This window comes from Annulohypoxylon maeteangense (assembly GCF_022496945.1).
Source record: "Annulohypoxylon maeteangense strain CBS 123835 unplaced genomic scaffold GGS22scaffold_2, whole genome shotgun sequence".
Classification (NCBI taxonomy): domain Eukaryota; kingdom Fungi; phylum Ascomycota; class Sordariomycetes; order Xylariales; family Hypoxylaceae; genus Annulohypoxylon; species Annulohypoxylon maeteangense.
The window spans coordinates 194,631-207,577 of NW_025953249.1; the positions used below are offsets into that span (position 1 = coordinate 194,631).

Genomic DNA, 12,947 nt, shown 5'->3' on the forward strand with positions numbered 1-12,947 from the left:
CCTACCTGCCTACCCACGCCGCGTCCTGCCGTGTTACGTCTAATTACCTCCGACTCGCCGTATGAATTGTCAATTCTGTTTTTCGCCAATACTTAACCATCATAAAAAACTAGGTACCTACGATTCGGTTTTTTGGTTCGCAATACCAAGACCATTCGTTCAATAGACTACGGTAAAAATGACTAGTTCTAACAGTCGACGCCAGAATGGAGATTCCGATAGTTCCAGCGAAGAAGAATCCGAGTACCGCAAACAACTTGATAGAATGGAAAAAATGCTTGGAGATGATTCCTGGGCCGATGACAATCATGACGAGATGAAACGAAAATTCATCATGGAATTCGGTTCCATCGTAGGCAAGCCCTCGCCGGAGGATGAGGATCAGAAGAAGAATATATTACACATACTGGCATCAAAAAAGTCCCGCCGATTCCATCCCATGATTCAATGGATGATTGGCTATCTGGATGATAAGAAGTACTTGAATCAGTTACTAAGAGACGGCAGTGACGCGGAAGCGAAGCCACTGACGTCGGCGATCAAGAATAAGAATATCACATTCATTAAAGCCATCCTCAAGAGCAAAACGGCCGAGCTTGGCGATGTTCTAGGGGATTACGTTGAAAATCGACGTAACTGTATCCACTATATATTCAAGAAAAACATTCCAGCCGAAATTTCCCAACAACTCATAGAGAAGGCGAGTGAAGATACGCTTGCGGCCCAAGATGTGGATGGCGCGACTCCCCTTCACATGGCTGCCGAGATAAGTAGTAGCTCAAAGGGAAATCAACTTGATACAGTGAGAACATTCTTGAAGTATGGTGATAAAGCACTCGATCGATATAGAAAGGCAGGAGGATATGGCTCAGTATACCAGCGCTTTCAGGAATCATTAAATAAGAGGAATAAATATGAGAATCAGAATGAGCTTGCCTCGGGAAAAGTAGAAAACGATATCGAAAGCTGGCCCAGCCAGGACACAAGTACGAAGTACGGCCAAGATGAAAGTAAGGACGAAAAGGAAAGGAACAAAAGCCAAGCTCAGAAGGAGATGAGCAGGAAGGCATCGGGGAGAAAGATTTACAGGGAAAATGACTTCCAGCCATCATCCCCCAATCGTGTGTCGACCTTCGACTCTCAGACATCAGCCCAATACCAACCAAACGAAGGGCGACGGGTTGACGTCCCGAAAAACTCGAATTCATTTGAGATCGCCCCGCAAAATAGCGCACAGACGAAGTATCTGGAAAAGGCTGCTCTAGAAGTGAAGCTACACTATCTTCGTACGACCTTAAGGCACGATAGCGGTAGAACTCATGACGATGCGAAGAAATTCCTTTACGGTCCGAACGAGAAAGGTGACGTCCTGATCTTGTAACTTAAGGATATTTCTAGTATAGATAATTGCTGACCACTACATACCGTAGACCACAAGCATATTTCCTTCCCCTTTCGTGAGGGACCACCAACTCTTTCGCGCGATGTATTTAAAGCGACGTACGACGATTGGGTTTTTGACACCGCTCTGCAATCGGTTGCCGTTCGTCGACTTGTATTCGGAGGTAAAGATGCGGATAAAAAGGTTACAAAAACCGGTAGGAGGGATATGGAATTCCTATTCAATTGGCTTCGCGGAAAAGGCGTTCGTCATATTATCAAAGTTATTGTTCTCGACCAGGAATTCCCGGCCCATAGCGACGAATCCATTGAGTTGGCCTTGAAAGATTTTAACATTGAGGTCCTAGATTGGCGTAAGACGGACTTATGCCCGGGTACAATTCGAATCGCTTGCCCCGGAGTCACGGAGCTCCATGTGTGGTGGAGTGGAAATAACGGGATCCTCAGGGCATGGAGTGCGCCTGATGGTCTTGCCAAGCTGGAGAATCTTAAGGACGTCTACATTCGCAGTAGCCAATCCGACGTAAGTTTCCAAACTCGACCTCGCTTAACTTATTGTTTTATGCTGACATATCCGTGATCCCGATAATAAGTTTCTCGACTCGCCAGACAGGGTAGATGCAAATATTAAAGCATTCAAGGATGCGTTAGAAACCGAGCGGATCAAGTTTAAGGAGTGGCCAGCTATCACAGTCCATGTTCCGGATTTCAGGGCGAACAGGTCAACGGAAGTAAGCTCAAATACGGCTTTCCCGCCGAATTTAGTGAACCCGACGCCCTCAGCGGGACATGATTGGCTCAAGACCATGGACCGTTTCGTCGGCGGTATGAAGGGTATCGCTCTAGATACAAATGACAAAAGCATCCCGATGGAGCTTCGCGGCGACGTCAAGATAGCATTAATCGACGACGGCGTAGAATTGACGGATCGGATGCTGACTGGTTGTATTTACGACGGATGGAGTTGTAATATGGATTACGAAGGTAATGACTACTACGGAATCAAGCGGTCTTACGGGAACTCGACCACACAACATGGCACCCTAATGGCCTCGATGATCCGTAGGGTATGTCCGAGGGCTAAGATCTTCGTCTTCAGACTCGAAGTCACCTCCGACGAGGGTAAGAGGGCGCATTTCACCGCGAAAAGTGCGGCGGAGGTACGTAAACAAACAAACATCAAATCCCGCTTCTCTTGAAAATGCCGGGTTACACTAATACTAGGTATAGGCGGTTGAGAAAGCTGCCAATGGCGACTTCGATATTATCTCTATGTCATGGACGGTTAAGATCGACTCGAAGAATAAAAGGGATACAGATAGATTATCTGAATCTCTAGGCAAAGCCGGGAAGAAGGGGAAACTCATGTTTTGCGCTGTTCCGGACAGTGGCGACAAGGCTGCAGAAGAAATCAAACAATTCCTCCCGGTAGGCTGTGTAGTGGCTGGTACGAAGATCTTTAAAATCGGTGCCTCCAAGGCTGATGGGAGTACCTGGTTCATGTCTGGTTTAACCAACACCGAATTCAGCTTGCCAGGCCACGAGGTTGACAAACACACAAGCTCCCAGATTCGGTTAGAGAAAGAGGATCTCAAAACGGGCTCATCGATATCTACTTCCCTGGCGGCAGGACTGGCCGCGCTGATCCTGACCTGTCTACGCATTGGAGCGATCTCTAGGTATAAACGGGATAAAAAAGATTTCGAAATAATCAAACCGTGGGTGACGAAGTTTCGCGGTACCGATGCCATGAAGGATATCTTCACCAAGATGGCCAGCCAAGGCGAGAGCAACAAGTATATTCACGTATGGTCCACGTTCGGATCCGCATCCGAAACATTGAAGAAGCTCGACTTCGACATCAAGGAAAAGAAGGAACAGTTGGAGGACGATCCAGAGAACAAGAACCTGGTATCTGAGATTGAAAACTTACAAGGTGACCAGTTACGGGCTATCGAAAACGTTGCGGAAATCTTATTCCACTTAGCGACGTAGATGGCGTGTGTAAATTCTTACCGTGCTGCCGTGTCGCGTTTTTCTTCAGTGGCTAAGAGACCTAAGCACTAAGTTATAGCGATTATCCACTAAAGTTTAGCGCATCGATCACTATCAGGTCTAGGTTAGATTTAGCTGCAAAGATAGGAGATCTTACAACGATATATCCGACAACACCGATATCTCCGTAGCAATTGTATTTATTAGGAAAGCTTTACGACAGTAACCTAATCTAATCTAGTGTACGGCGTTTTTCTTCACAGTATCTTCTATACATGACCATGGTCCATGACAGTACTCCCCTCGCTCAAGAGTTCATTGAAACGGTCGGAGGGTAGCGCTCGCCAGCAGTGGTAAATTTAGCCAAAGTAGCGTCGATCTGCGCCATCTCCTCGTCCGTAAGGTCAATCAACTTGCTATTCTCTTCCACTCGCGCCGCCGTCGTCGCACCTGGGATTGGGATGATCGTGGGCATGCCAGGACGTTTCGCTACCATCCTTGTCCAGTTGATAGCAAGCTGGCCTGGTGTAACACCCTTCTTCTTGGCTAACTCCTCGACCTGCTTGACGAGCTGCAGGTTGATGTCGAAGTTCTCGGGCGAGAATCGAGGGAAGTATTGAAGCATCGAGTCCTTCGGAATGTCGGAGTGCTTCTTTATCTGGCCGGTCAACATACCTCTTCCAATTGGCGAGTAGGCGACGATCGGGATATCGTATTGCGCACATGCAGCCACAACGCCATTTTCGAGGATTTCGGTGGAGAATCTACCACTGTTAGCCTAAAAATCATCCGATTATTTCTATTGGCATGACTTACAGCGAGAGCTCGGCCTCTACGGCGACAACCTTGACGATTTTGACGGCTTCGTGGATCGTCTCAGCTCGTACCTCCGACAACGAGATGCCGCCAATCTTCCCTGTCTCAACATACTCCTTTTGGATAATGCCGAAGGTAGTTTCCAGAGGCCACTTTGGGTCCCTGCGCGCGAATTCGAACATGTCGATCTTCTTGCGGCCCTTGAGCTGTGCAATGGAATCGTCAAGACTACGACGGGTGTTCTCAGGAGAACCGTCTAGCGCCCCTCCGTCTTTGGTAGCACCACCTTTGATGGAAAGGACGAACTTATCGGCGTCCTCGGGATACTTCTCCAAGTATTTCTCTAGAAGTACTAGGCTGTTGTACTCCGGTGTTCCGTACATTTCGCCTCCGTTCCAGAAGTTCACTAGCGAAATGGTTAGCAACTCGGTAAGTACTCGTTGGTGAATAGTCTAATATGTGTACATAGGCCTCTTTGGAAGGGAACAATAATGATATGGAGTTCGTCAACATACTTCCATTTTTGAGCGCAGCGCGCATGGCTTCAAAGGCCTGGCCCTGCGAGCACGGGTTTGCCCTCCAGGTAAATCCCATAAGGCCAAAGCCGATAGGGCCTACTTCCTTGCCAATAATCTGAGGCATCTTCGTCGTGTGATTGGTGTGAATTGGGAGTTCCTGTAAATTTTATTTAGAAAAAAGGGGTTAGTCTTCCAGCAATGATTGATACCGTTGCTGGTTTGATGAGTGTTGTCTTGTGTGACCAAACATTTTTAAAAAAAATCGACTCAGCAACATCTTCTATTTTATACTACCTATACATTTCTATAGAATCTTCTATTTTAATAATACATCGTGAGCTCATGGAGTCGCTCTCTGGTCACGATCGGGTTTATTATTTCCAGAATTTTAATTCCGACAACAATAGTACGGGAATCGGCCGTGAGAGGGGACTTGGTTCCGATGTGGGTGGAATCCGATATCTCCGCATGTGATTCTATACCAAGACCATCTGTGCCACCATCTGTGCCGCAATGGACCAGAATAGCGTCTGAGCAAATGGACTATGTGCGAATTAGTGTTAATAGTACTGTAAAGCACTGTGAAATGACTATCCCCCTAGTACCTAATGCGCGTTCCATACCAGCTAAAATACGAGTTAGCTACCTACATCCTATGATAATGAGCTTGTTCACGTCCGGGTTTACCTCACCTCAATTTGGTATTTCAGGGGATCAGCTCCCATTTCACATATGTCCATGGAGAGGTCAACTCCACAGATTCAACCCAATAGATCACCGACGATCACTTGACCTGTCATAACTGCCAGTAACTAATTACGGTTATTTTACCATATACTAAACTTTAGCATTGTTGGTAGAATTAATTATCGCCTAGGTAGTCACTCTCATGCTACCTAGCCTAACCAATAGGACGGCTTAATACACTTTACAGATACCCAGTAACGTGTAAAAGCACCTTATAGTTGAAGACCGTGTTACCTACCTAGGTATGTAGTTACCTAGTAAGTGATAGTAACGGGTCGCTCTCTCCAACTTCTGTTTATATAGGATTAACACCAACCCTTCATCCAAGTTCCGTTGGTGACTAAGCCCCTTATTTTCCCTAGAAGGTTACACAGGATAACAAATGCGCTTCTCACTCTAAGCTACAACTCAAACTTAAGGACTCATTCTTTTCTATTTTATCAGTAGTTCTTAGCATAAGCGATTCGGAAGTCAAAAGCATATTCATATAACTTGAGATGTTTCTTGGTACGATCCCTAGTTAATCTTGGAATTTAATTGCCATCGGAGCTAAATTGAGCCATATCAAAAGATGTGCCCCAGCGCGCACTCAGTGGCGTGTCTTAGATTAATGAGAAAATAGTTATAATGCATGTGTGCTCATATTTAGGTACCTAGGTATAATACTTGTCTTGTTTGTGAATACCTATGATCGAGTTTGATACCAATGTTGTTGGGGGAATCTCTATTGGATCATTACGTAATCTGGTCGAGGGGATTATCTCCTAACCTTTAGGTAATACCTGGTCTCTTAAGTTTGGGGGGGCAATAATGTGAACCCATAACTTCCAGGCATGTTAATCAAGGCGGTATATTGATGAATGTATGCTATCGGGCTGAAGTCTAGACTCTCTTCACCTTATAATATGCTGCGATATTGGTGTGGACCATTCTAGAGTGACTGTTTAAACTTTGTCCGCCCATGATAAAAGTTTTGGGATATAGAAAGAAAGATCTCCTAGCAGATAGCTTTACTAGTCCAGGGGTTCTATGGCATGGTTGAGTCAGGACACCCGGATGCCCGGACAATCCGATGGGAATAATATCGGAAAACTTGTTAGACTAAACCAAACTAAAAATGATTGGCCTGATTTTGCTAACGTGAACGTCATCCGACGCCTCACCCGCGTTCCTAATTGAGTTCCCATTCTGCAGGGTGTTCCATTCTAATGATAAGCATACGAGATATCTGATTGGATCCGCTGTGGCGGATTAAGGAACGTTCCATCGAGCCACAAAATTTTCCATTATCTCGATGGTATAGCACTATTCAGGAACCAGTAAGATTTGCGGACTCGTTTATTCGGACTAGATGCTAGTGCAGGATATGTGGGATATATGTAGGTCCCCAATCTCGCGCATTGCGCTGAGCCTCAGGATAGCATTCGAAAACTCTTTCCGTACACTCAAACGGGATGTTGAACGACTCCCACGCTGTCCCCCCAACGGGCATGGAGAAGGGCCAGCCGCAGTCGACAATGAGCGAATCTAACACAGGAGCAGACCAAGCTCTGACTGCGCTTCAGAAAGTTGAGGTCGGTACCGCATCTCACCCCATTCACTGGAATCCGGTGAAAAAATGGGCAGTCATCAGCGTCTACTGCTTGCTACAAACCTTCATCGCTCTCTCAACGACCACATATGTCAGTGCTGAGTTTCTCGTCAAAGAAAAATATGGAGGATCATCACAAGTCGTAGCACTTGGTCAGTCTCTTTTTATCGTCGGGACAGCAGTCGGACCGGCCTTTCTAGGTCCTTTATCGTACGTAATCCCGGACATAGTCGGTTTTTATGACCCTTGAACCTGCCAAAGCTAAATGATTGTCTTATAGTGATATAGGAGGGCGAAAATGGGTTTATGTGGGTTCTATCGGGATCTATGCGATTTTGAACATCGGCACCGCGCTGGCACGCAACTTGCCGATGCTCATAATTTTTCAATTCCTCTGCGGAGCTGCTGGAAGCACGGCTCTGTCAAACGTGGCTGGCACCATCGCTGATCTATTTGGTGACATGGATGGGGCTGGCCAGCCAATGGCGCTATTCGTCATGTCTGCCAATTATGGGCCAAGTATAGGCTCTCCGATAGGAGAACTGATCGCGGAAAATGAAAGGTTGGGATTGCCTTGGATTTTCTGGATCAAGTGAGTCTGCGTTCTAAGTTATACAAGGGCTTTTTCTTAACCTTGAGTAGCGTTATCATTGGTGGCGCATTTGCCATCATCATGTGTTTCATTCCAGAAACACTCCCGCGGATTATTATCAGCAACTCGGCAAGGAAAAATAAGTCATCGGACCCAACCGAACTAGCTGTGATAGAGGAACGTGTAGATGTCCTGAAAGAGATGCGATTCGTTACCTCGATGGCTTTTCGTATTATGCTGACTGAACCGATCGTCACATTCTTGGGCATCTACAACGGATTCGCCTATGGGCTGCTCTTCTTGTACTTGGATGGAGTATTCGACGTATTTGCTGTCAATAACGGATTATCGTAAGTGCTGCTTATCTTCCTCATGGGGCTGGATCTAATAAGACTAGGTATATCGATGCCGACCTCACGTATCTGAACTTTGTCGTCAGCGTTACCATCATGTTCGCCTTTATTCCAGTTCAGACTTGGTTTTACAAGCGCGACCGAAAGAGAAACGGTGGCGTTGGCCGACCGGAAGCGAGATTCTTGACCTCGCTGTTTTTCGTCTGGGGATTTCCGATATCTCTTCTATGGTTCGCCTTTACTAGTGATGGAAGCGTTTCGTACTGGTCTCCGGTGGTAGCTGGTGGCGTGCTAGGATTCTGTGATCCGCTTCTATGGCTCGCGATGTTAAACTACATTGCCGATTCGTACACCAACGTTGCCGGGTCGGCAATAGCAGCTTTTTTGATACCATCTTTTCTAATCGCGGCTGGTTGCTGTCATATTGGTGAGTAGATCCGTTCAAAAGCACTGCTAGACTTGATTCTAACTTCAGTGAATTTAGGAATCGTCATGTTTGACAACTTAAGTACTAAATGGGCGATGGCTATCCTAGGATTCGTCTCATTTAGCCTTGTGGCATTGGTATATGTCTTGTACTTTTTTGGGCCACGAATTCGATCCTGGTCGAAGTTGGCGAAGAAGTAATAGACGGTGATAACATCGTCTTGGATATCATGGTGTCAAGCGATTCCTGTCTATATCTTGGCAATTGATGTTGGATTTGGCATTTCACTGCCAAGACACTTTATTGCTTTATCATATCGAGAAGAATTCAAAGTGTATCACGTGATGGATGACATAAGGCGTTTGGTACCTGCCGTAAGCGCTTGCAATTTACCCCACCATGTCCTACTTACAAGGTACCGTACCTATCTCATATGCAGCTGCGTCCCTTCATCTTAACTTGGAACTCTTCAACCTTGTCGCCGTATACCTAGACGAATAACACATGCGAGTCTCTTGGCCGAAGCTGCCATATCGACCTTGACTTTGCGATTCTTAAGTGTTCAAGATGTCCTAGAAACATATCCCTCCCGAAGGCGACTTGGATTGTCAGCCCACAGCTCTGGGAAACGGCAACATTCATGGATGCTGACGCACTGACTGCAATACATCAGAGATCCAACCAATAGCTTGATCTATCACTCCAGACGAAGAACAACGTCAATAGGTAGCTATTGTCCTTATTCTCGTTCTGTCGCGTCAGAAGCTGCATGCCGAGATCGACTTATGTATCATCGAAATGGGTGGCTTTGTTGAAGGAATGAACACTAAAAATCTTCGAAAATAGGTACCGTGATATTATAGGGGGCCTGTTATAGATGCTACTCAGTTATTTAGGGCTGGTCTAGAACTAACACCTAAGTTGCTAAGCCCTATGCAGCCTGGAACATCGCTTAGGGCCAACATGGGTGCCGAACATGAGAGGCGAGATTTCTCGGCCGTACTAAAATTAGGCAACAATAGGACCGGCCTTTTGCTAGTGTAGAGAGCGAAGGAGGTATCTAGGCTGCTAAGCCGCCTCTAGAATCGAAATTCTGCGGAAGTACATATATCGAGTCGAGCCATCGATGAGTTTATTCTGATCATGAGATCAATCATTTGATGCAAATACGATGTACGTCTTATTCTTGAACCTAACCTGGACCTTGGCCTTGGATTTTAGAGAGGAAAAGGACAAGGGCAAAAAGGAAAGAAAAAAAAACTGCGCCGCACTGCCTAATCTCGAGTCATGATGGAAGTTAGATCCGCTAATGGCAAGTTGCCCCGTTGGCGGGAAGGACGTTCTGCTGAAGACCGGGGTAAAAACAAAAGGCTTGGCTCTCATTTATTTTCCATAAAATCAAGACGATAGACTCCCCTTTTGATTTTCCTCTCTTTTTAGTCGATCCTTTCCCGTGTTGTTCTCACCGGGTCGTCACTCGTTATTAATACCGACCATATCTCTTCACCTTCAAGTCTTTCGTTTCTACACAATATATTTAATATCTAATATACAATAAATTTAACCTTACTCACCGTCTAGCCTTGTTTTAGTCAACAAGGCGAGTGACAACTACAAATATATACTATTATACTGTTGCGAAAAATGGCTTCGAACGAGACATCGCAACCGGTGAATGAGACGAGGGACGAGCATGGGATTTCTCCTGTGGACGATGCGACGAGAGCAGATCGCGGGAGCGTCCCCCGAGAATCAGTGAATGGGGACGCGACCATTCAACCACCGTCTGCTACGCGCCAGCAACCGCAACCTCAATCTCAACCCCCTTATGGACCGTACCAATACCCACCGCAGCCGTACTATACTCAACCTGTTCGCCTTCTCCCACGGTACTCGAAATCCTGGACATTTACCAAACTCATCCTCACGCTCTCCCTCATCATCGTCGCCATTATAATCATAGCCTTAGCATGCGTCTTCCTCAACATAGACGGCGAGGCACAATGGATCGCCGTGTACGCCTTACCTATCGCCATCGCTTCGATCTTGTGGAACGGCGCAGAACTCATCACCTTTTTCGTGCGCTCGCACAAGGACGAAAAGCGCGGCATCCACCCCGGTGCTCACGTAGGCCTGCACTTGTGTCTCTGGATCGCTTCCGTGTTCGCCGTGCTGCTCTCCGTCACCGAGGTCATCATCGTGCAGTCCAACCTAAGGGAATGCCAAGAGTCGCGGAGCAGGAGGTACTCGTATTATAGCTACTGCCGCGAGTACTCTAAGATCGACATGAACGGTAGTTACCTCCCGATGCTGCGCGCAGTGGCCGCCTTCTTCTGCCTCATGCTGCTCGGCCACTTTATCCTGTTCGTCTTCGCCTGCATCGACACGCATAAGCGCAATATGCTGAAGCCCGCCGGTATGGTCGTTCCTCCTCAGGGCGGCATGTATTACTCTCCCCCGCAACCAGGCGTCGCGCCTTACTACCCCCCTATGGCGCCCCAGCAACAGCCAGCTTTCGCTGGCCAGCCTAACGTACCTAGTGCTGTGGGACAGGAGACAGCGCAGAATTACCAGAACTTCGCCGGCTTTTATGCACCAGCGCCACCGCAGCCAACTTACGCCCCGGCGCAGGCTGCAGCAGGCCCGAATAATGAGAAGGTTGTGCCCGTTACCTCGGCATAGGTTGGATAAATATTGTGGCGTAAAAGCGGATTAGCAAGCATTGTGATAGCGATATTGTGGTGGGCTAGCTGAAGGCATTCTGCATTTGTGTTTAGCGTTCTTGCGTGGTTCGACGAGACGATATGTGTCTATTGATATCGATATAGGCATTGGCTGTTTTGGATGTTAATGTTGATGTTGATGTTGTCGGAGATACCCCTGATTCGTTGCGTGGGAGGACTAGGAGTTGAGTCTACAGAACTTATTAGGTTAATGTACAACCTTGGGCATCAAGGGTTTTATTATCAATTCGGGAATTCCTTCCGCTTTATGGAGTCGACGGAATGTATGTGATCGAGCGATATTGGATATTGGCTGTCACGTGTGAAAAAATGAAATCTGTGTTATGCTCGATGCAATCGTGCATTGCATAATGGTCGCAATATATGTATTTCTGATGCTGACAATGGACAATGACGATTCGATAGGTGCCCCTGACGTGGGGTTACTCTGTAGGTTTTTTATTGTTTTCTTCCCCGCCTCGAATGATTGGAATGATTGGAATGGCTGGAACTTTGAGTTGACAGGTCGACCCCTTTTGGAAGCGCCTCTTTTAAAGGTACCTCTCAAGTAGATGCGTGGTTTGAGTTGTCAAACTTCCGGTGACGCGCAACGGTATTTCCTAGCTGACGAATGAAGAGTGTTTACTCGTTTTCGTGATGCCCAATGGATTACGTGCCCGAGCCTCCGATATCCAAGCTGTTTATGTCGTAGGGAAAGAATGACAATATCAAACATGGTTGATACGGTTCTATGCGAGCCGGAGCTTTGTATCCTGCATTTTGATGCATACACGCAGCGATCCTTTCCGATCTTGTTTGGTATTGCAGTCCTATTGATCCCCAGCCTCGAGCTTTTATATGTATTAGATGTTACCTACGTAAGTGTATTCCTTGATAGGTACCTAGAAGTTGTTTGTGAGTTATATAGATAGGTGATTAAAAGCTGAGTAAATGGACTGCGAACCATACCTCCCTAGTACCTACCTATGTACTAGACATGTATCGAAGTATCGATATTGAATGATCGAAAGAAACGGAGTTGGCTCCAACTCAAATGGAACATGGGCTGTTTTGGAAATCGATTGATGCGACCTCGTCTGATATTGCCTATTGCCTATTGCCTATTACCTAAGTATCGCCGTCTTGCCATCTCACCTCTGGTATGTATACAGCATCACTCTCTGACAAACAACCTTGACTTAGGACAGGTATGACAAGTTACCTGGTTGTTTCTTGTGTTCTCTATCACATGCGGTCTGGTCCGGTATGTTAAAGCAGGTATCTTGGGTTACCTACCTGTTAAACCGCCAACCGATGACACACAGACGGCTGACACCAACAAAACAGTAAACTGACTATTTCATGCTTGATGTGTGAGGTGTGCACTACCTTTTCGATCGAATTGTCTTATCGGAACTCACTTTTCTGGGACCTTTTCATTATTGAAACTTCGATTTCTAGAGAGAAGAGGGGAGAACGAAGAAAGAAGATACAGATAACATAATAATTATACCCATTTCTGTCAGTACAGATTTGGAAGTAATAACCGTTATATAAACGTCGCTCTTACCCCGGACCAGGCCGTTATCCCTTAAGATTACCGAACAGTAATTCAACTAATACCAAAGAAGGAGCCGTCAGGTTATCGGCAAGGACTAGGTCGCAACCCACGTCCTACCTGGGTCCTAGCAGCCTGGGCATTGAGCAGGCCAGAGTGGGGTATAAACACAGACCACCCAACTCAACTTTATTCGGGCTTGCAAAAGGTAGCAAAGTTGCGCCCG

General features: G+C 46.5%; 4 protein-coding genes across 4 annotated transcripts; 3 read left to right on the plus strand and 1 right to left on the minus strand.

Moving 5' to 3' along the window:
- The first annotated feature begins 148 nt into the window (after window positions 1-148).
- GGS22DRAFT_61008 (uncharacterized protein) lies at window positions 149-3,627 on the plus strand. Its single transcript, XM_047967550.1, has 4 exons — window positions 149-1,361; window positions 1,431-1,924; window positions 1,995-2,561; window positions 2,632-3,627. The coding sequence occupies exons 1-4, from the start codon at window positions 179-181 to the stop codon at window positions 3,394-3,396; spliced, it is 3,009 nt and encodes a 1,002-aa protein (XP_047822440.1). The 5' UTR covers window positions 149-178; the 3' UTR covers window positions 3,397-3,627.
- On the minus strand, window positions 3,550-4,952 carry GGS22DRAFT_61020 (putative aldo/keto reductase). The gene is made up of 3 exons (XM_047967551.1): window positions 4,728-4,952; window positions 4,213-4,618; window positions 3,550-4,160 (listed from the first exon to the last, which is right to left on the minus strand). The coding sequence occupies exons 1-3, from the start codon at window positions 4,852-4,854 to the stop codon at window positions 3,704-3,706; spliced, it is 990 nt and encodes a 329-aa protein (XP_047822441.1). The 5' UTR covers window positions 4,855-4,952; the 3' UTR covers window positions 3,550-3,703.
- Window positions 4,953-6,680: 1,728 nt separating this feature from the next.
- Window positions 6,681-9,093, plus strand: GGS22DRAFT_61039 (MFS general substrate transporter). The gene is made up of 5 exons (XM_047967552.1): window positions 6,681-7,278; window positions 7,349-7,660; window positions 7,711-8,010; window positions 8,058-8,440; window positions 8,498-9,093. Exons 1-5 carry the CDS (start codon window positions 6,932-6,934, stop codon window positions 8,638-8,640), a joined length of 1,485 nt encoding a protein of 494 aa, XP_047822442.1. The 5' UTR covers window positions 6,681-6,931; the 3' UTR covers window positions 8,641-9,093.
- An 861-nt stretch (window positions 9,094-9,954) lies between these two features.
- Window positions 9,955-11,203, plus strand: GGS22DRAFT_61054 (uncharacterized protein). The gene has a single exon (XM_047967553.1). The coding sequence runs from the start codon at window positions 10,085-10,087 to the stop codon at window positions 11,120-11,122; it is 1,038 nt and encodes a 345-aa protein (XP_047822443.1). The 5' UTR covers window positions 9,955-10,084; the 3' UTR covers window positions 11,123-11,203.
- Window positions 11,204-12,947: the final 1,744 nt, after the last annotated feature.